The sequence below is a fragment of the Micrasema longulum genome, unplaced genomic scaffold (assembly GCF_059751315.1).
Source record: "Micrasema longulum isolate JH-2025_06_02 unplaced genomic scaffold, ASM5975131v1 h1tg000572l, whole genome shotgun sequence".
In the NCBI taxonomy this organism is placed as follows: domain Eukaryota; kingdom Metazoa; phylum Arthropoda; class Insecta; order Trichoptera; family Brachycentridae; genus Micrasema; species Micrasema longulum.
The window spans coordinates 336395-358637 of NW_028277768.1; the positions used below are offsets into that span (position 1 = coordinate 336395).

Consider the following 22243-nt stretch of genomic DNA (forward strand, 5'->3'; position numbering starts at 1 on the left):
CAAAAAAAAATAATATGGTTATTTTGTTTTATTGTTATCCATTGTATCTACAAAAAATACTTTCATTAAGGACACGTCACTATTTATCGAATTGCAGATAACTATTTGAGACAATTTTACCTATTTTCGACTCTGAAAATCACGCGTTTGGCTTCTTCCCGCTAATTAATATTAATTTGTCACAAAAAAAGTACCTGGATTTGTTGCCTTTTTCTCGGATCGATGAATTTTTGAATGTATAGGTAATATTTTTTCTAAAAACCGTGAAGTATTTTCTTATTTAGCCCAATGATTAAAATGCCTATTTATTTGAACTTCCATCACATTAATTAAATTATTTCGCATTGCATTGAATAATTAAAAAAATAAAATAATCGTATTAATCATAATATTTATACTCTACTGTACCTACTGGTTGCATATTCGACCCGATGCGTTATCCGTTCGGGATGTTTCGGAATGCCCCCGAAGTGGCTTCGTAAAAAACAGACCTGTCGGACGCGTTATCCACACCAGTAATAGCCGAAAATACATAAAGCATTTATGGCGCAGCCGAAATACTTCAATAAAGCTAGGGTTTCCTAGGACAGCGGTGCGCGTATCTTAACGGCCGTAGTGAACGGTGATGCGGTGGACAGCCGTCGTAACCGTGACTAGAAACTGATTTCCAAGGAAAACGGCATTAAATGGTGTTGATAACACCGTTTTCCTACGAAACCACTCTCTAGTCCTCGTTACAACTGCTGTCTACCGCATCACCGTTCACTACGGCCGTTAAGATACGGGCGCCGCTGTCCTAGGAAACCCTAGCTTACCGAAAATATTTATTATAAGTGACGTTAGCAGGCACTACTGAGGGACAATTTTGTGATAATTCCGATTCTGTAACATTGCAAACGGGAGAAGTATGCGTACCGGTTGGTTCAATGAACAGAAATGTACATACAACCGATTAAAAATGTACAGGTACTCTGAAATGAAATAAATATTTTTCTTGCAGGAGTGTTCTGCGCGCTGACCGTGTGCGAGTTGGAGCCGTGCGTGTTCGGCGCGTGCTCGCTCACCGCGGGCGGGCACCGCTGCACGTGCCGCGTCGGCTACACGGGCCCGGCGTGCGACACGCGCGTCAGCCCGTGCGAGGCGCGCCCGTGCGAGGGCCGCGGCCGGTGCACGGAGCGCGCGCACGGCTTTCACTGCAACTGCTACGCTTGGTGGGAAGGAACCAGGTCATCATCTAAAAAGAATAATGTTTAGCACATTTGTCAGCCTTGTGGTGTAGTGGTCGGCGCGTTTGCCTATCATGCACAGGTCTCGGGTTCGATTCCCGACATGGTTGACATTAAATATTTATTCAGAAAGGTATTTTTACTCTGGAATATTTTATAGTTCCTGGACTGGTACCTGAAGCGTAAGATTGATCATCTTACGTTCCTGTAACAAAAATGATCAAGATACACTATGGTCGGTGTACCAATGTAGTGCCCTATGCACCATTAGGTGCGGAAAGGGAATGATGATGATGATGACACTAAGCAAATATTTTTAAATATTATGCTATCTTAAGTTATTCTGTGTCCAGGATTTTCCTTAATCCAATTAAATACCTACCTATATATTGTGTATTCTGGTTTTATTTCACTCACATAACTGTATTAGAGTGTTGTAAGTTGTAACTAGGGTTCTATTTCACTTTTACCATATTCTTGGTAGTTCTATTTCACCTGTATTTTAGTTCTATTTCACTTCTACTGTATTCTTGGTAGTTTTATTTTACTCACAGAACTGTATTCTGGATCTATTTCCCTTCTACGGTATTCTTGGTATTTCTATTCAACTCACAGAACTGTATTCTAGTTCTTTTTCACTTATATTGTATTCTAGGTTGTTCTATTCCACTCATATAACTGTATTCTAGATCTATCTCACTTTTTCTGTATTCTTGGTATTTCTATTCAACTCACAGAACTGCATTCTAGTTCTATTTCACTTATATTGTATTCTAGGTTGTTCTATTCCACTCATATAACTGTATTCTAGATCTATCTCACTTTTTCTGTATTCTTGGTATTTCTATTCAACTCACAGAACTGTATTCGAGTTCTATTTCACCTATATTGTATTCTAGGTAGTTCTATTCCCCTCATAGAAATGTATTTTAGATCTATCTCACTTCTACTGTATTCTTGGTATTTCAACTCACATAACTATATTCTAGTTCTATTTTACTTATATTGTATTCTAGGTAGTTCTATTCCACTCATAGAACTGTATTCTAGATCTTTCTCACTTCTACTGTATTCTTAGTAGTTGTTTACACTCGCAAAACAGTATTTTTGATCTATTTCACAGATTGAACTTTGTATTCTGCTTCTATTTCAAACAAAGAATTATATTCTGTTTGACATACATAAATGTTTTCTTAATATGACTGAACACAGATAAAAATATGTTTTATTAATAGATCGATTCCTTTTTTTTCTTTTCAGATGTGAACGACGAATGATGAACATCCCCTACAAACCCCTGTCGGAGAGAATGCTGCAAGAACCGTTCTGGCTTGGTCTCATCACGGTGTTTGTGGTCCTGGCTATCATTGGCCTGGTCTGGTGCGCCAAGAGACATTTCCCGGAGAAGATAGAGAAGTTACTTGCTGAGGAAGCTGACCGTAATAGACGTCAGTATTGTAATGCTGTACATAGCACTCGCTCACAACCAGTTCTTGTCACACGGAAGAAACACAGTTGTGGATATTTGCTTTTGTATCACTGCTTGCAAATTATTTTATTTTTACACATACATACTTATATGGGCCTAAAAGACTTGAAAAATAATAAATTCAGAAAAAAATCAAGAAAAAAATTATAGAAAACACTTCGTTTGACAGTGAAAATTCTTGATCAAAGTTCATTGCGATTTATTACAGAAATAAATCCTTAAATTTATAATTAATTACGAGTAGCCAATTTCATCAATTTAGTGACATTTCAAGGCTTGTCTCGAGTTTTGAAAATGTCTTGAAGATTTGTAGATTTAAATATCTCACGTCTTTTACTTCAGTTATTACAATATGATAAGAAACTAATTTAACAGAGAAAAGAAAGAATATATAGGTACATAAGATAAAAAAATGTAAATACAGTGTAAATACAATCGAAAAAGAATTGTTGAATCAAGAAAGAATGTTAAGTCTTGAAAAGTTTGTATCAAATAAATCAATGGTTTCTTTAGATACAGTCACAATGGCATTTGTTCAGATTCTTAATCACCTAGTTTTGTTAAGTACACATTTTTTCTTTGTAAAAATATTCATTTTTGTTATCGCCAAAAAATATATGCGTTCATATGATTTACTAAAATTTTTCAATTTTGGGGGCCAATTTAAATGAGTTGTAAATAACTCACTATTACAAAATGGAAATCAAATTGTGGTAGAGTGGGGTTTGATCCTTGGACATCAGCGAGTCTGCGACTCTAGCCATGGGACCACAACCCGGTTTATATATAGTTACCGATATTTAGCATATGATTTACAACTATGATTCCACTGAGTCACTGTCTTTGTAATTTTTGGTATCAGTTGACAAAGTGACAATGGTGGTACAGTCTAAAACAGTCATTTTTGTCGCCATTCAGATGCAAATTAGGTGTTGTTAATCACACTAAATTAATGTTTAACTTTCATATTGAATCAGTCCTGAATAAAACATTTAAAATGGTCGGATCTTTAATGCGGGTATTGAAATCATTTAAACAAGCAGGGACATTTATTCGTCCCCAGCCAGAATGTTACACTCCTATTTGGTGAACTTACTATAATGTTAGTATTAAATCAGAAAGAGTTCAACACAAATTCTTAAAACAGGTTGACTACCAGTTAAACCTTAACTATTCTAAAAGTATGCAGTACCATAGAATTAATTTTTCTCAAAGAGTAATTTTTGACCAATTATTTTTGTACAAACTAATAAATAACAAAATTAATTCCCCTGATCTACTTGAAAGATTTCCATTCCGAGTGCCATCTCTAGACCAACAAGATAAAATCTTCTGTTTTTCACATTTGTGTCAACTAATTATTTAAAACAGTAGATGTATAATACCTAAAATATGCAAACAATGCTACTATAGTTAGTCTTTATAGTTTTCTTTTGGCTTTTTCACCTCCCAAAAATGTAACTTTAGATTTATCGAGGTTGATATAATTCATCCCAATGAATTTAAATTTTAGTCAAAAGTCATAGAAATATTGAAAAAAGCACATATTCAAATAATTATTATTATATACACATATATACTTAATTTCTAATTTTCTACATTTGTTTTATTTAACATAATTTGTATTTTTGTCTTTGAAGTAAACTATTTTATTGGTGTGTGCATGGGTGTCCTTGACTAATAATGTAAAAAATAAACTAAAAATAAGTCTAAATATAAAGTTTATATTTGAAGCACTAACTTTGTGGTTATTTATTATAAAAAAAAGACTTTATTTTTTTATATTTGCACTCTTTTCTGACATTTTAGATCGCATTGTAGCGTCCATCAACCCCAATAGATTCAGATTGTGTTTATATTTACAACTTGATTCTAATTTTCTTATTAGTAATTTATTTACGATTTGTTGGCCCCAAATAAGATAATATTTGGGAAAATAAACATTTCTGTCTTAAAACAGTTTATTAACAAAAAAATATAGATTACAAGAATTGTTATGCATTATTATTTAATTAAAACTCACCTGTTTCTGAGCTACAATACGCTTTTTGTCAAGGTATAATTTTAAAATAAATATTATCATAGTTGACAATAAAAATTTTATGAAGTATAATTTAAAGAATTAGTTTTTCTATGGAGATGTTTTGTTTCCAGCCAACCACCTATCTCTACGGCAGACGGCCCGGGAAGCGGCGCTGTGCCAAGCGTCCGGGGCAGGTGTCCTAGCGGCGGGGACTCCCGGGACGACCGCAGGGGGCGCGGCAGGCGCGGCGCGAGGTTCCCTCTTCAACCGCCTCGGTATCCGCAAGCCCTCCATACTGAGCCTCAGCCCTGGCCCCCCTCCGGCCGCACGGACCTTCAGCCTGGATGACCTGCTAAGACCTTCGCCGAGACGTAAGACCAAGCCGGGCTCGCTAGGCGGCACTAGTCCTCTGCGACGCTGAGAACGTTTGCTCGGGACTGCAATGGTCGATTGATGTGCGACAACTAAATAATCTTATTTTATTACTTATATCCACGATACCACTTAAAAATCTAAATACTAGAGTTCAGGCAGATAAAGAATCCAGTTCAGAGTGCGGAAAATAATCAAAACCCTGATTGAGCGTTATTGACTCGATAGCTATTCTTAGTTAAAAATCCTGCAAAAGAAAATCGAGTTAGGATAAGTCCACCTCATTGTGTAATGGATAGTTCATTCGCCTACCATTCTTGAGATCCTGGATTCTATTCCTAGCAGGGTATATGGGAAATATTGGTTTATAAGGTGGCCTCACACTGCAATATTTCCATGTTCCTGGACTGGTACTTGAAACATAAGACTGATCATCTTACTTTCCACGTAGCAAAAAATTACCTAGATACGCTGCAGTTGAAGTACCAATGCAGTGCCCTATGCACCACTAGATGCAGATAGGGAGATGATGTACATAATATAATACTAATGAGAACGTTCAGTGCTACAAGAAATTGGGTGGGTGTTTTCTTACACACGGTAATTAAATGTATGAAGTTTCTCAAAAATGTACGAAAAAGTTCATAAAAATAAACTACGTCACAAGTTCTTGGTTTCGGAAAGCCAAGTCACAAGTCAGGACAACTCATTGAAGATAACTACTGACGTCACGGGAGGAGTAATTTCAAAATTACAAAACTTTAAATAATTTTTTTTTCTAATTTTGGTTTACCTTGATAGTCTATTAAAAAATATCAAAATACCACTGAACCTCGCGGACAATCTACATGTACAATCATCATTATTCTTTTATCCACATCTAAATAGACACTACATCAATCAGTAATGCAACTGCAGTATATCTAAATTTTTTCAATGTACATAAAGGCAAGATGTTTAGTCTTGAGCTTCAGCTGCTGGCACGTAGATTGGTTTAGAGACTGTAACATATTGCAGTGACCTTTTTTTCTTTTATTATTTATTTTCTAAATATTTATCGGACATGGAGAACTTCTTTGGAAGGGATATGACAGCCCAGGCATTAACGAGTTTGCAAAACTTATGGCCTGTCATTAGCTGGTTTGGATAAGGTTTAAGATACTTAATAAAAGTGACAACTGTGGTATAAGTAACAAAATTGACTTTAAAGTCCGTAAAAAATAAATAATAATAATATAGTCTAAAACAATTAAATTTCATTGCCATACCAGTCGAAACCTACCACTTGACAAATTGACAACTACAATATAGTATGTGTCTTTTAACTTAGCACTGTTTATTACATTGAAAATCTTTGTGTATAGTATATATAATAATCCAGCGCCTTACACAAAATTAGGTTGTAGATGAGGGTCAGAATATACGAGTACTTAGTAAATACATCAATATTCAATGTATTTTTATCAAATATTACATCAAAGTCACCCAAGAATTCAGGGGCAATTTGTGTGGCATATATGATTTTAAATACCTATCGAGTTTATTTTAATGACAAATTTCAGTGTCTGATCAGATTAACCTAGCCGGACCGAAGGGGGGGTATTCGAATCCCTACTATGTGCAGTGTTAAACAATAATTCATTTATATTCTATTTATGTTTACACTAGTACACATGGTGCGACTTGAAAATGTTTGGTATCACTTAGCAAAGTGACAGTACATTGTGGTACAGCTTAAAACATGACAATCCAAAAAGAAACTAGGTACTTGGGTAGACTAGTAATTTTAAAATATGTTTTATGAAACTACAATAAAATAATTATATGTCAAAGATCTCACAAATGCAAGAGTATAAACCTTGTACATTATAAGCAAGATCTATCAACAATTCAAAGAGTGTGTAATCATGCCTTTAAAATAATAACTACATAACATTATACGAGTACATTAAAAAAAAATCATCCAATAAAAATATTAATTTTACATAATAAAAATCCAAAAGTATCATGAACTAATTTTGCAATATTTGTTTGATTTCTCGTTCAATATAGTTATAATAAAATATGGTTTAATGGCTAAATACAAAATGATAAAAATAGAACTTCAGTTATTTGTAATACGTTTAAAATGTTTTAATTATAATCAAAATGTACATATTTAAATGGCAAATTACATCATAAACCATCAGGTCCGAGCAAATTGTCGGTGTCGTAAAGTCTTGCATCCAACACTTTCTTCGCTGCACCATCCTGTGTCTGTCTCCATCCTGATATGGCTTAATCACTCGATGTGGAATGCTGCTCCTCTTCTCTACCTATCTTCACTTCAAACAAACCTTTCTGGCGGCTCGTGGCGACTCGATACAAACCAAAATTCATTTCTCACTTGTAACATTTCATTCAAAAATTCAAAACAGAAACATTACTAAAAAAAAATCAATAACTTTGAAAATTCATCAAGTTGGTGTATTGGAAAGCATCATTTGAAGGCTGACATTTTCAAAAATTTTGTTTTCGTTAATGATTGAAAAGTCCAAACCAAAAATGTCCATTTTCATTTGGTTTATCAAGATTTCCGACAGCAAGTTTCAAGGTAAGTGTTTAGATATAAATTGTTAAAATATCGGAGTAAATAGAAATCAATTCTAATTGGCTATTAATGATGATCACCGTCAATGTCTACTGTTCCAAACAGGTTTGTTTTGATAGTGGAAGAGCATGATTTTATAGGTTGTACTTATATTAATATTTTTACATGGATAATAAAATGTTCTGTTTCTATGAAGCCACTTTCCGCCAATGTAATCTTCTTTCTTCCAATACTTTTCTTGATGCTTCTAATAATTGTTCGTTGTTGTAAGCACGTTATATTTTCAGTTTTCCAATTTAGATATTTGCCATTTATATTTATATGGTCCTTGAATTTAATCCGAGTAATCTTTTAAGATTTTAATCCCGAGCATGAAATGATAAACCTATTTGTAGTATATTTAACTATATGTACTGTTATTTTACAAATACCTACAAATTATTTTTTGAAGCAACTTTTTAAACGTGCAAAAATGGAATTAATTCCGGAAAATGTTAAAAAATAATGAAAACCTATTTTCTTCTTGCTTTTGCACTTTCAAGTGTGTTTAAGTGTTTTGCACAGTTTTAAATTATTATTTAGTAGTCGTATAAAATGTATATGTGTTTTCAATACAGTTTCAACCTTTTTAGCATTCAAAAACTCTTACTCATCTACCTTATGTCAAATAAACTATGAATCAATTACCTTACAATAATCAATTACATTTTCCTTTTTAAAAGTATATGTATCTTAACATGTGCATTATATTTTTAATGTATATTTATTTAATTATAATGTATCATGAATGTAAAGTAAACGATAATAAAAAATCCCTATGTACCCTTTTGTCTTACTGCCAAGTGATACAGATTGTCTGAACGTTTAGGTACCCCATCGCCACGGAAGAAAAGAAACAACTCAACGCCAACAAAGAAAAATGCCGCGGAAAAGAAGCAAATACTCCAGCAGCTAATAAATCCAGCATCAAGTCAAAATCACAAGCGCAAAGTTAGTATGGGGGAGCTTATACAGTTGAGCGAGAGGAGGGCTAAAGAGACCGAAGATGGGAAATTGTCCATCAACAGTCTAGAAGTACAAGAAACTAGCTTCGCTAACGGGGATCGGTCAGTAGCTAGTACTTCAGCGGCTATCAGGCAACTCAGCGATCCAAAACTAGAGAAGAAAGTTACGTTTGCCAGATTACTAAACAAAGTATCTACAGAAATGAGCTCAGGATCAGAAATAGAGATAGGAAGTTTATCTATTAATCAGAATAGTAAAGTTAAGTCCGCTAGCACTCCGCCCTCGCCGGCAGCGGACGTACGCTCGCCACACAGTAACTCTAGTAACCAAGGTAGTGATTCCATGTCTAGCTTGGAAACAGCATTACCCGGAATGGGCCTGCGAAGGTTTGCTGGCAGAGCCAACAAAATATCAAGCGCAGATTCCATACTGGCTATGTTTAGAAACTTTTCTTCAACTGCCACCGGCTTAAGCATGCCTTCATCGATAGTGGTCAGTCCTTCTACGACTCCTTCTGCTTCTAGCCCTCAGGACGATATCGCTGGTGATGACGATTCAACCACATCTTCAATTCATACACCGATATCATTTTCAAGCGGTGCACCAGATTCTCCCGTGTATTACAGACAATCTAATTCCCAAAGCAATACGATAGAAGTTCCCGTTCTCGATGTGCTCACCGCTCACAAAGCGACAATATCCGGATGCAACCTCCTACACCCTCCTTCAATTCTGTTAGAAATACCCAGTTCAATAAACAAGTGCTTGTCTCCGATAAGAGAACTACCAACTCCGTTGCCGTCTCCAGCATTTACACCCATTATGCATAGAAGTCAGCCATCAACAGCGGAATATGAAGATTTTGGTATGGATGTTAGCGATGATCACATTTCACTGGAAATTCCATTGACTGATGATGAGGATGAAGAAATTCATAGTCCTAATATAACTGTCTTATGTCAAGATGGACAATTTTCACCAGCAGAACAAATATCAAGACCAAACTCAAGCGAAAAATCACTTAAGTTAAAGGTATGAGAACAAATAATACTATAGAACGGGATTTATTGCAGTATTTATACAGTACATCTTAAAACTTGTATATAATTCTACCTAACCAATAAATAATATTTTACAAATGAGCACATAATGTTTTATAGTTAAATAGATAGTTGAATAAAAAATAATACAATTTTATTAAATCATGAAATGCAAACCAAAAGAATTGTTACAAACATGTACCAATTATGAAAAAGTTTGTAAATGTACCATAAGATATATTATACTACATTATTATTTCAGGTGAGACCATCACCACTTAGAGATACTCCAACACCATCCACTCAGATGACTGATGATACTCCAAGCCCCCTGACTCAAGATAGTGAGAGAGAGTTGAGTAGCAGTTGTGGGCGAGCCACAGCTTCCCCGCGTGATCTCAGCCCAACTCATCCTAAACTCGTTATTCCACTTCTCACCGTGGAACAACCCTCTCCAACTCGTCACTATCCTACTGGCCTGATGTTTGCCGGTTCTCCTCCGCCTCAGCGCGCTTCCATAGGAGAAACAAGTTTCCACTTCCCCAACAAACAACAACAGAAAAGACTACTCAAAGAATTTGAAAAACCAACATCGTTGGATCTAGCCATAACTCCACCGCTCATAACAATCACTTGTAATATGAGTGAAGCTGAATCGGATGCGGAATCCGCTTCACCAGCTGCCAGAGCCCCGAGACAGAGCCTTGCCCCTCCTGGACCATCTACAATGTGTTATTTGAGTCCTTTCTCCGTATGTACTCGAGGTGACCGAACTATCTCAGACTCTAATCTTAGCTCTTCTGGGTACAGTTCAATGGCAAGCCCCGGTCCCTCTAGATGTGGGTCCAATAATCCACTATGCCCATCTGAAATGGAAGATCCAGGCTCAGGACCCACAAGCCTCCATCCTACACTCGGACATCGCCGACCGTCTCCGCTACTTAAAACAAATTCCAACCCCACCACTGGTAGTTCCGTAACCAACAATCCTAACGAACAAAAGCGACACTGTCGTGGACGATCCGATTCGGAAACGTTATCAGATGATCCATTGTTAGAATCAAATGACGAAGGAATTAGCACTGATCATTTGGAGGAGAGAATAGAGGATATTGATTTGAAAAGTGCTAAAGAGTTGGAAGTTTTCTTGAAGAATGAAATGGCAGAAACTGATAAAATATCCACTTTACCTGTGTTACAAGTTCCTACACTAGCTCCGCCCAAGTGTATTACTAAGTGTGGAAGTGTAGAAAAAGGTCTCGATAGGCTAATGATTCCGACTTCCGTAACTAAAATGTCCTTACAGTTACCATCTATAGTGATACAATCTGACTCTAGTTCAATATGTGATAAACTGTTGAGTCCCGTAAGTTCGCGTAGTGAAAGTCCCCTGAGTGATAGAACTTTAGGGCTCGGTAGGTTTTCTCCGCACTTTTACGGCCGTCATAAAGATCAATTACCTTTTACCGATTCTGACGGTTTATACGATTTTCCCAGTTCGGATTGTGTTCATCAAAACAGTAGTGGAAGTAGCAATAAGATAAATATGGTTTTAACGTCTCAGCCACACAGAAAATCAACAGGCCGAAGGAGAGAAAGAAAGAACCCTCGAAATAATACCGGTAGTAAAACCCCTAGTCCCACGAAAGCTCAGCTGCCGCACTCGATGCAAAATCTCTTAGATGTCCCCGGAAAAGATGCGTATTTCCGTACTCCAGCACCCAGGAAACTAAGTCCGAAGAGAAGATCACGGTCCCAGCAACCGGTGAGCTCGTCCTCATCATCAGAAAGCATCACCTCGGCTAGAGAAGTTACAGTACGATTATCCCCTGAACCGAAGTCTCCGCAGAGTGTCGAAGGATCTTGGCCAAAGAAAGAATGGGCTGCTGAAGCTTCTGGAGAAGAAACGGGAGAGGTGAGAAATATATATAACTGTTTTTAATCTGATAGTTTCCAATAAATGTGACTTAGATGGTGTACAGCGGATTAAATAGTTTTAAACATTATTTTATATCATTCCGGTAATTTATTTTACTACCTCTGTTTAGAAAATTATAATAATATGAATATCCTAAATTTTACAATGATTTCCACGAACAATTTTATTACTTTATGGTACTTTTTCATTTGTTTTCACACAAAATGTATTAAAATAAGTAAATATTTAGGTATGACCACATAAGGACCACAAGTATTTCAACACAAGAGATATGTGGGATAAAACAACAGCACTAAAATGTGAATATTATGTTTTATGAGATATTCTGCTTATTTACGATACGCAGTAAATAACTTTGGATCCTGAAATCATTTCATCGCTTTCAAGAGGACTTTGGGTTCCACATGAAAATAAAAAATACGAAACAGTTTAATTATTATTTTCTTAACCCCGAAATCCTCTGCATCAAAAATTTACATGGCCTGCTCCTTTGTATCCGTAATTTAATTTAATAACCTGCCCATTGAAAGTAAATATTTGTGCAAAATTCATTTCTTCTTTGTACATGTATTGATTTGCATTATATTTAGTGCTTAGCATTTACTATAGAAACTTTAAAATATTTCTATAAATTACTACAACATCTGAGAATTTTATCATTTATGAGCTCTAGAAAAGGTAAAAATACGCATTACTTAATTTTTAATCCTTTTTCCATGTATACAGCAATCCATTAAATAATAAGTATTTACACAGATGTCTTACTTCTATTTACATAATAGACGTTAGGAAAGTTTAACATTTTGCAACTAAGAACTGGCACACAAATTCTATTGTGCCTTATAATACAACACCATAAACTTAAATCAATTGAAGGATCTACAATTTTTATGAACCTATATTTATTTAGTCGGGACACTGAATGAAATATTTAAATAAAATCATAGATTAAGTTATGAATAAAGTTTCTTAAAACAAAAAAGTTGCATTTAATGATATTTAATAATTTATGTAATATGTTACATATAATATTATGGAATATAATAATGTATTAACACATACATCAGAAAACCATAAATAATTCGGGAAGTTTCAACACATTAATTCATGACCGTATTTGTTTATCTTTTTTACACAGCTTAGATAATTGCTCCATTTATTTTTCACATTTGCTAGTAAATCAAAATACTTGATTATGGCTTGAAATTTTGAACCAACATGTCCTTTATTGTGTTTCCATAATATTTTTTTTGTATGTTAATGCTGACCTAAATTCATGACAATGTTACAAGCTTAAGCTTAATGGTAAACCAATGAAAAAAATTGGATAATTTTAAAAATGTTGCTTGAACCAATTTTTCATTAAAAATTTACTTTGAAGGTACACTTTGAAGAACTACAGAGGCTTTACAAAGCGATTGACAACATTTTATTAAATTACAGGACGTGTCTTCTCGTATGCTGCCAAAGAGTCCTGTGTCGGAGGAAGTACCTAAACCTGTTAGAAAAATCAGTCGAATGAGAACAATAGGACATCAAATAAGGTATTTTGTAATTGCATACCAAATTTAAATTTCTTTTTTTGGCATCACCTCAAATAAAAATTAGATTAAATGTATTATTTTCAACTAATTTCTTGTAGTGTTAGGGTATTATGGAAATGTGTGTCTCTTGCTTGTCTCTGTTAAGTTTTGTAACAATTTGCCCCTTATAATAACAATAAACAAGCTCTTATTTGTTTTTTTTTTGCATTCTTATAATGTGCCCATATATTTCCATTTTAGGAGCCATTTTCAACTAGTTTTAAATAACCCACTTTCGAAAAATGGGGCTCAAGTTGTGGTAGAGTTGGATTCAAACCATGACCAAGATTGATTGATTAATCCAAGAGTCTGCAATATTGCCCACAGGGTAACACAACCCCAGTATCTGTGTTAAATTTATGAATAATATTTCCATTTTTTTTTCACTTTTGACTTTTTTATTTGTGTTTTTACATAAACTCCAATTAATAACACAAACAGAAAGTAAATTGCTATTTTTGCAGTATTCTACTATTCCTTAGGTACTCTTATGTTGTGTATCAAAATTACAACTTGACAATATTATTTCAAATATCTGTTGTAGATTTTTACGTCGATTGGAACAAAGTCTCAAACAACGCGAACGATTCACAGCAGTAGGGAACTCCGATGAAGAGGGCGACGAATCTTCTAGTGTCACATCACCTCTCCTACAGCAGAGTAGAGCACCGCGACCTCAGATAAAGAAGAGCCAAAGTATTGGAAGGATCCAGCAACCGATCGGGTCCACGCCTGTGCAACCTAGACCCAAGATCACGAGACAAAAGAAAGGAATCACCTCAACCACAGAACTACTACAATCACAAGACAGTCCATGGAGAGGAAATCTCGGAATGGCAGGACCAAATGATATATCCGATTAAAAATGAAACATTGTTTTCCTCGGAAAACTTACGTATGCAAAATGTGGGGTTACAATGCAAAACTGGCTAGATCGGTACATATTTCTGTAAGATTTAGATTTATAAAATTCTTTTGATTCTACAGCTCAAAAGCAAGATCGACAGAAGCATAAAATTAATACGTAACACATATATTCAATTACAGACATTACTTTGTGAGAGTCGTAGCAAATTCCAATTTAATAAATAAAATGGTCTTTCTTATGGGAATAGTCAGTTTTGCGTTTTAAACATACAACTATTCACTTGAGCTTACTGATCATGCCTCATACATATTACAGTATGGTATTTTCTCATATTTTCAATAAAGTCAATTTAGACAAGCGGTATAAAAAAACAATAAAAATATTTCTCAAATATTACTACTACTAAATACTTAACAGTATTCAAGCCCCAAGTAATTTACGAACAGAATGATATAAAAACATGCCATTAGTTTCATTGTGTGCATAGGTATTTTTTTTATCAGATTATCTTAATCTGTCTCTTTTTTTTTACAAAATTGATGTAAATGCTGATTTTTTCTTCAGTCTCCCCTACTCCCTAATGTTTCTTTTTTTAAATTACTATAATCAATTATCATGAAATAAATTGGCTTGTTGCTAGTTAACCACTATAGATATTGTGTATTCATTTATTTTCAAATGTTTCTTACAAATGCTAGTGTTCGATGAAAACTAGTTCATATTCCAATAAAAAAAACTTTTAAAATGAATAAATAAATTAGTTTGAAGATAGAATAACAAATTTAATTATATTTGTGTAAGTTACTGAATTCGGTTATCTTTCCAATCAGTGTGTACAAGAGTTATTTTAATTTTACTTGGAGTAGATTAAGTAAGACCTACCTAAAAAAGAGATTTTTCCCATAACCTCCGATCTTTCATGTCAGAAAACAGTGTATGTCACTTAAATGAAAATTGTAAATATAAAAATAGTAAAATGACTGAAAAAGATTTACTGGGTTGTGTTGTATTAATAATTAAATATTTGGGGGCACATTCCGCAAAAGTTTTACTTTGTATTTTAAATATCTAAGTGAACGGTATAAATTATTGAAAATTAATAAAATATATTCTTTTATAAAGATATTATGTAAGTGTGTTAAAAAAACATATTATATTGCTTCATTAAACCGAGATAAAATTTTTGAAATGCTTGCACATAACTTTTTAGTCAATTATGCACCGTAATCAGCAAGTTGTATGTATTTAATTAAAATTGTAATATATAAGATTATGACGGAGATCTTTTCTAGAAGATTTTCCAATGCACATAACTTTTGCCTACGTAATTTAACATTTCAAATATATTTGAGAATACGTAAAAGGGTCCATGTGTTGACATTTAAGGTTTAACTTTTCAATCATAAAAAGTAAAATGATATTCTTGAATTGAACGTGACGGAGATTGCTTTCTTTTAACGGATATTAAGGATTTCTTAAGTGGAATATTATTTCTTGACGACCAGATTTTCTCGATAAGTAAAAAGTACCTTTTTTGAAACAATTAAATTCTTGCCTTGATTATATTTTCATGTTTATAATATTATCATTGACAATGATTTCATTCCACTCGATCAGTTCTTGAAAACGTTACGGGTAAAACATGTGAATTACGATGTTGTAAAATTTATTGATTGGATACAGAAACATGTAAGAATAAAGTTAAGCTAATGTTTTCTATATCGAATGGAAGTTGATTAACCGTGCCTAGTATTCTACAATCGGAAAGCGGTGCTACCAAATTTCTATTGATTCGGTATCGCACCTACCCTAATTTAAAGCTGTATATATTCCTTCGCAATAACAAAAGTATCATTCATTGTCCGTGTCTTCTTACGATTAAATCTATTCTTAGAGTTATATAAACCCAACTTGATTCACTATCTCTTTAAGAACTTCGACGTTTATCACATTTGAATAAAAAATAAATAAAAAAAGAATTATGGCCTGGTAACTGAGACTGATTTTTTACAAACTAAGTAAATGTCTAAATGTAATTCCTATTGTGTAAAGATTTTGCAAATACTGCAAACATAGATGCTTTTGTCATCATAATATTATTGTTTTTATCCTCACCGATCTTGTGGAAAAAAATATTTAAAGAAAAAAAAATGCATCACAGCTCAGAACGATAAGTAGCCACATTATTTACAATGAATATTGTATATCTGCTAAAATAGTGAAATTACACTTGTAGTGTCATCTGTACCTAAAAATATGTATTTTAGACACATACTCCATATTATAATAAGTTGAGACGAAATGTTTATTTACTTAAATGACAAAAAATATGAAATAATTTTTATTTCAAACAAAACATTACATACTTACAATGTATAGTATAGACATCTGAATAGATTAATGGACAAAAATCTGAGAAACAGTTATAATTGAAACTGTAATACAAATGTGTTTCTTCAAATGTGTGACTTCATTGTTCCTGTTTTATTTTGGGGAAAACGTGATTTCTAAGGAATTGAGGAATGCATCCCGTATATATATATATATATATATATTATACATATTATTATCTATATATATATAATATTTATCTATGTAACTATCTTAGAGATAATTTATTCTGCTTTGTTTTTACATATTTAAGGCCTTTTATTAAAATTAATCAGGCAAGCGAATTCAATAATAGTTCAATAGTGTTAAAAAAATATTATAGACATTTTAGAATATTTTTTTATGAAATAAACATAAAAGTTATCAATGTTTAGACCTTTGAACTAAAGATTTGGACAGTAAAATACCGCCTTGAATTCGAGAAATAGTTAATGATTATTTATTGTAACTTTTGTGCGCTTAAACTTGTATAATTTTAGTTCGCTTGACATATTTTGAAACGGTACTAGATTTTGTGAGTTAGTATGATGCGCCTTAAATATGTAAAAAGCCAGGTAGGTTTAAATATCGTAATGAACTCTTCAGAGCAATAGAAAAGCAATAGTTCAATCAGTAATAATAGTTAGATGATTGGTAAATGAACCGTTATAATTACTGTGACTTTAGAAGTTACCATAAATGTTCAGCGTGCATGTCAAAAGTATTTAGAAACCTACTCAAATTTATTTTGATAGATGTCAGTTTCCTTGTCATCATTTATTAGTTTAGAATACTACTAAAATCTGCTGATATTTGATAGTTTCAGTATTAGAACTTTTAAAATAAATCAGATATCAGCCATTCAAATATGTTTTCCTTTTTGTGTATTGTACTTGTTAACAAATAATATGATTAAAAAATATGTTTTATGCAGCCCTAGCCCTGGGATACGGTATATTATTATAAGTTTTATGGTAGTTAAACATTTATATTTTTGGCATTTTATCAAAGAAAGAAAAATCTTTCTTAGACATGGTGATTCGTTACTACATCAACGCTTATTAACGACATACTGATATGCTATTCGTTTGATAAAAGAAAATCTGTATTTTGTTTTTCATTGCTTTACCATAAATAATTATTCTTACCTAGAAGCCTATCTTCTATATTTATGGTTTGTTTAAGGATCCATATCCATATCGTGTCTTAAGCATTGATGGATTGACAGCGATATACACAGTTTGATAAAACAATACACGCAATTTTGTATATTTTTAAAAATCTTTATTTATTCCTAAATACAAATATTGTCACCTTCAAAGTAATCACCATTGGATAAAATACACTCGTGCCAGTGATTTTTACCAATCCTTAAAACATTTCTAGAATGCAATTTTTGTATGGCTTTCAGTTTCATCAGCAATTCGGTCTTTACCTAATCTATAGTCCCGAAATGTTGTCCTTTCGTAGTCCTCTTCATCTTTGGGAACAGCAAAAAGTCGCAGAGGGCCAAGTCGAGTGAATACCGTAGCTGGAGAATTAATGCGGTCTGTTTTTTTGTAAAAGTCGCAGCCGGGCAAATGCGCTGATCACAATACTATGAGGCCGACAAAAGCCAACTACGCCTTCAAATAGGCCGAAAATTGACAGATTCATTATAAAAATATATACCCATCCAGGAAAAAGAAATGGACTCTTACAATTGAGTGATTTTTCAAAGAGAACTAGGTCAGCATTTATGAATTTCAAACTAAGAATGCCATATTGGAATCATAATTAAAAGCTTCATAACCAGCATAAAATTTGTTCACTAACTGTCACTAAACCCTATACTTTAAAATTTCACATATTTTCTTAAAATGCCCTCAAAAATCCCTATTTTAATATGAATGTTAATGTTTTTATTCCTGCACTGCAGGCTAAAGTATGGTGAAGGAAGTCGGAGGACGTCCTACATCCGACGGTTATCAATAATTTTGGAAGACGACGATCGTTGATCCTGGTAATAGGTGGCGGGCAGCAGAGGTAGAGAGAAGGGCGAGTTATTAGTGCGTCAGTACTTTTATAGTCTTACCTAGGTCACTGATCCTCTGCGTTGCCAACGTTGCGTTAGGCTACGCCCGACGGTTGACGGTACTTACTTTTGAGGCACCACAATGGCAAAATAAAAATAATGTATTCAGGTGGTCTAACTGCATGACTCTAAACGAGTCTAAAGTTACTAGGACATGTCATAAAAAAATCACTTAATCTGATAAAAATGGACAAAACACAAATAATTGTTTTTCTCTGAACGATCTTTTTTGGCTTAGGCCACTTTGAAAAATCACTCTTCAATTATTTATTTAAATTCGAAATTCAAATATTCCGTGTATTTTTTTATCAAATGTCTTACACTAAAAAATGAGTTTTTTCTACACAGTAAATCGGAAGCAAAATCTTTATGATGATTTTGTAGACTTTTCAAAATTTTATTAGAATAATTAAAAGTATAAAATAATAGATCTCAATATTTATCTCCTACACCCAAATTGCACTTTCATAGATGAAAATTATAATAGTACTTTTAAAATTATTGATAAAAAGGTAATTTTGTGACTTGCGATTGAAAATTATATAAATTAGAGAATGTGATGCACTTAGAAATAATTAGGTAATACATTAATTTTGTGATCGTGTTTTCAGATTGCAAAATACAATATCTATTTGTGAAATATTTTTTCAGCATAAGAACGAAGAAATAGGATTATGCTGTTATTCTGGTGTTTCATATTGTTAAAATTGTAAAAATCACTGTAAATATTCATGACACTGTGTTTCATAAACAAATAAAATATTTTGAGAGTATTCTTGCACTGATACGCGTAAAATGTTGATAATTTATGTGTATTTCAGTAACATACTGTTATCTTTTATTTATTCATTGGATTCTCGCTTTGCTCTACGCTGTTTATTAAGCACTCATTCTTGCATAGTTGACAAATTACAAATTATTCGGGAGGGCAAAAAAATTTTGAAACTACATATATTTATTAATTCTGAACAATTACCGAAATGAAATTATCTTTACAACAAAATTATTAAACATATTAAAAAATATAATTACTGCATTACAAAATGTTACAGGAAACTAATAAAGAAAAAATACTACAAAGAGAAAATTAATATTTCTTAGGGCGTCTTATTTTTAAAATGCGCCAGAACAGAAATTTCAATTTCTGTTAAACAAACTATGGAGTCATCAGAATTTTCTTGCCCAGTGGTGCATGAGATGTGCCATTGGTACTCCAATTGCAGCGTCCCTGGACCATATTTGTTACATAGAAAGTAATTTTATCAATCTTACGCCTCAGGTCTTACGCGGTCAATCTTGTCTAGGAATAATACAATATTGCTGTCTAGAAACACCTTTAAAATCAATATTTCATGTCCTGTATATGATTCCATACGTCAGGAATAATGAGGAAGTTCAGTGTCTTTTTTAAATTTTTTATTTGTTAATAGACTATTATTAAACTAAGCCAAAAAAATCATTAATTTTAATATATCGCATTATCAGCGTTACGATTCTTAAAAGTTTTGTATTTCTAAAATAACTCCGCATGTGACGTCAGAGGTTCTTCTCTGTCAGTTCTTCAGATTGGTTCCGGTAAGCAAACCGGATATCCTTCACAGCTCTCACATCATTGGTTGATTCGTATGAACCAGTGACGTCATTCAAAGAAGTGCGTTTTTATTATGTTTTTTGTACATTTTTTAGAAACTTTGCCGTACAATTGAATGCTCTAATTTTTACCGCGCGCAAGAAAACATTTTTTGTATCCCATTTCCTGTGGGACTGAAGTTCCTCATTATTATTGACAAAAATTCACAGGAATTATTGATGAAAACAATAGGACAACAATATGAAAAATCTAGCGTATGCCTGTAACAATTTTATAACCCAGTAAGTAAATGTTAGTTACTAGGTTTTAATTTTTGTGTTTTGACATCTTGTTCTCTGGTCTCAATCCTGGGATTGGCTGGCAGCAATTACATTCATTCTTCTCCTCCATTCCTCCCTGTCTTGTGCGGCTCTTTAAAAGTCAACATATGATGAGCAGCGCACGTCCTCTAATAGGTCCTCCAGGTACTCTTGGCGTGGGCGTCCCCTAGAATTTGTCTCCTCGGTCATCCCCTCCATTATGACATGCAGGAGGCCTTCTTGACGTATTACATGGCCGATCCATCTCGCTCGCCTTTCGGACAAGGTCCTGAGCAGGTGCCTTCCACCTTCGATTCTTTGGAGAACCTTTTGACATACTAGCTTTTTAAGGTTGTTATCGAGAAATATAATGTTCCTCGATAGATTTCGGACCGTTTAATTTACCCTTATATGAACTGATTTAATAACCTAGTAACTACGGAATAGCAAAAACATGGATTTTGAAAAATTTGTCCATTACTAGGTTTTGAAATGTGACAGCTGAAATTGACAACACGTCTTTTTTTTAAATACACATTTTGTTTTAACAAATATATTAATCAAACTCCAAAATAGATATCTTTAAAATTTTATTTTTTAGAGCGATAAGTTGGAATCCAGTGTACTATAAACTTCATTTTCATCCATACATTGGTTTTATTCATAATTTAAATGATAATCTGTGCACTGTGTATATGTATCATAATATTGTTATAATGTACTCTTTGACACATTTGAATTTGTTTGTGATATTCATGTATTTTTTTGCCATAATTATATTTACAAAATGTAAAAAAATGTTGATGCAAATTTTTTAGATCACACATTGTCACCCTGGGCTCATGTAACTCTAAAAATTAAAGTATTGTTGTACATGTGTTAATTTTGTGTAGATGCAATATTTTTGATTTGTAGTACAAAATATTACAACAAATGTGCGATAAAGACCATTTATTTTTTTTTTCTTTCAAATATGTCAATGTTTCATTGGTTAAATACGTTTACTTTAGGGTTATGAGTTTAATATTCTGGGGTGATGACATGTTGACAACGTGTAATATTGTTATGTAAATTTTGGCTTCTTTAAAATTAAAGCTCATTTTTAATAAGTCTTTTATTATTCATTGTTAAGAAACTACCCTGAAATGGACATTCTACAGTGCAAATATAAATTAACTTTATATTGGGTTTTAACTTAAGTTGAGTCGGTATTTTCCCAAATTTAGAAAACAAGAGGACACTAATTTTTTTTTAACAAATCAATCAATAATGTATTCTCCTTCAATATTTTACAACAAATTAGTCAATAATACATAGCATCCTCACCATACACTGCGCAAATATCGCAAGCATCTTCGGCGGCTTTATTCCCTCGATTTGAACGCGAACAGAAGTTGTCGAAAATGTTCACTTTCGTCTACTTGACATTCCATTTTGAAGACTTGTAATCAAACAAAATAAGGTATGTAACGTAAAAGCAAACACAGAAGTCTGTAGAGCAGATTTTTTTTTTTCAAATGACAACCATTTTATTTTACTTTCGGCGCTCATTTTTAAATTAGGAAAAAAACGGATACAACTTGCGTTAACACCTAATAGATATAAATCTATTTATATTCATGAGTCATAAATTATCATATGATAAACCTAAACTACAATTGTATGTTAACTTGTATTTTAGATGAGAAAACATTATAAGCAAAAAACATGTGGCATAAGTCATAACACATGCTTCTTTTACTACAGGGATGAGTATATCTCCATTAGCCTAGGG

General features: G+C 33.3%; 2 protein-coding genes and 1 long non-coding RNA gene across 4 annotated transcripts in view; 2 read left to right on the forward strand and 1 right to left on the reverse strand.

The window, feature by feature from the left end:
* The window catches only part of LOC148280514 (uncharacterized), an 88323-nt gene extending 83164 nt beyond the window's left edge, over window positions 1-5159 (forward strand). Inside the window, exons 9-11 of the mRNA XM_088228260.1 lie at window positions 1001-1226; window positions 2487-2674; window positions 4870-5159. Of these exons, the coding sequence (XP_088084386.1) occupies window positions 1001-1226; window positions 2487-2674; window positions 4870-5159 (704 nt within the window). The remainder of the gene's footprint in view (window positions 1-1000; window positions 1227-2486; window positions 2675-4869) is intronic.
* Window positions 5160-10846: 5687 nt separating this feature from the next.
* Window positions 10847-14267, forward strand: LOC148280515 (uncharacterized). 2 transcript variants are annotated; one of them, XM_088228259.1, is made up of 3 exons: window positions 10847-11660; window positions 13128-13228; window positions 13812-14267. In XM_088228259.1, the coding sequence occupies exons 1-3, from the start codon at window positions 10905-10907 to the stop codon at window positions 14128-14130; spliced, it is 1176 nt and encodes a 391-aa protein (XP_088084385.1). In that variant the 5' UTR covers window positions 10847-10904; the 3' UTR covers window positions 14131-14267. The 2 variants fall into 2 exon arrangements, 1 of the variants encoding a protein (XP_088084385.1); XR_015822584.1 differs by lacking the exons at window positions 10847-11660; window positions 13128-13228 and adding an exon at window positions 13460-13595 and having other exon boundaries at window positions 13812-14037.
* Window positions 14268-21044: 6777 nt separating this feature from the next.
* LOC148280516 (uncharacterized) lies at window positions 21045-21916 on the reverse strand. The gene is made up of 2 exons (XR_015822585.1): window positions 21796-21916; window positions 21045-21319 (listed from the first exon to the last, which is right to left on the reverse strand). It is a non-coding gene; the product is annotated as an uncharacterized LOC148280516 (long non-coding RNA).
* Between the last annotated feature and the right edge of the window lie 327 nt (window positions 21917-22243).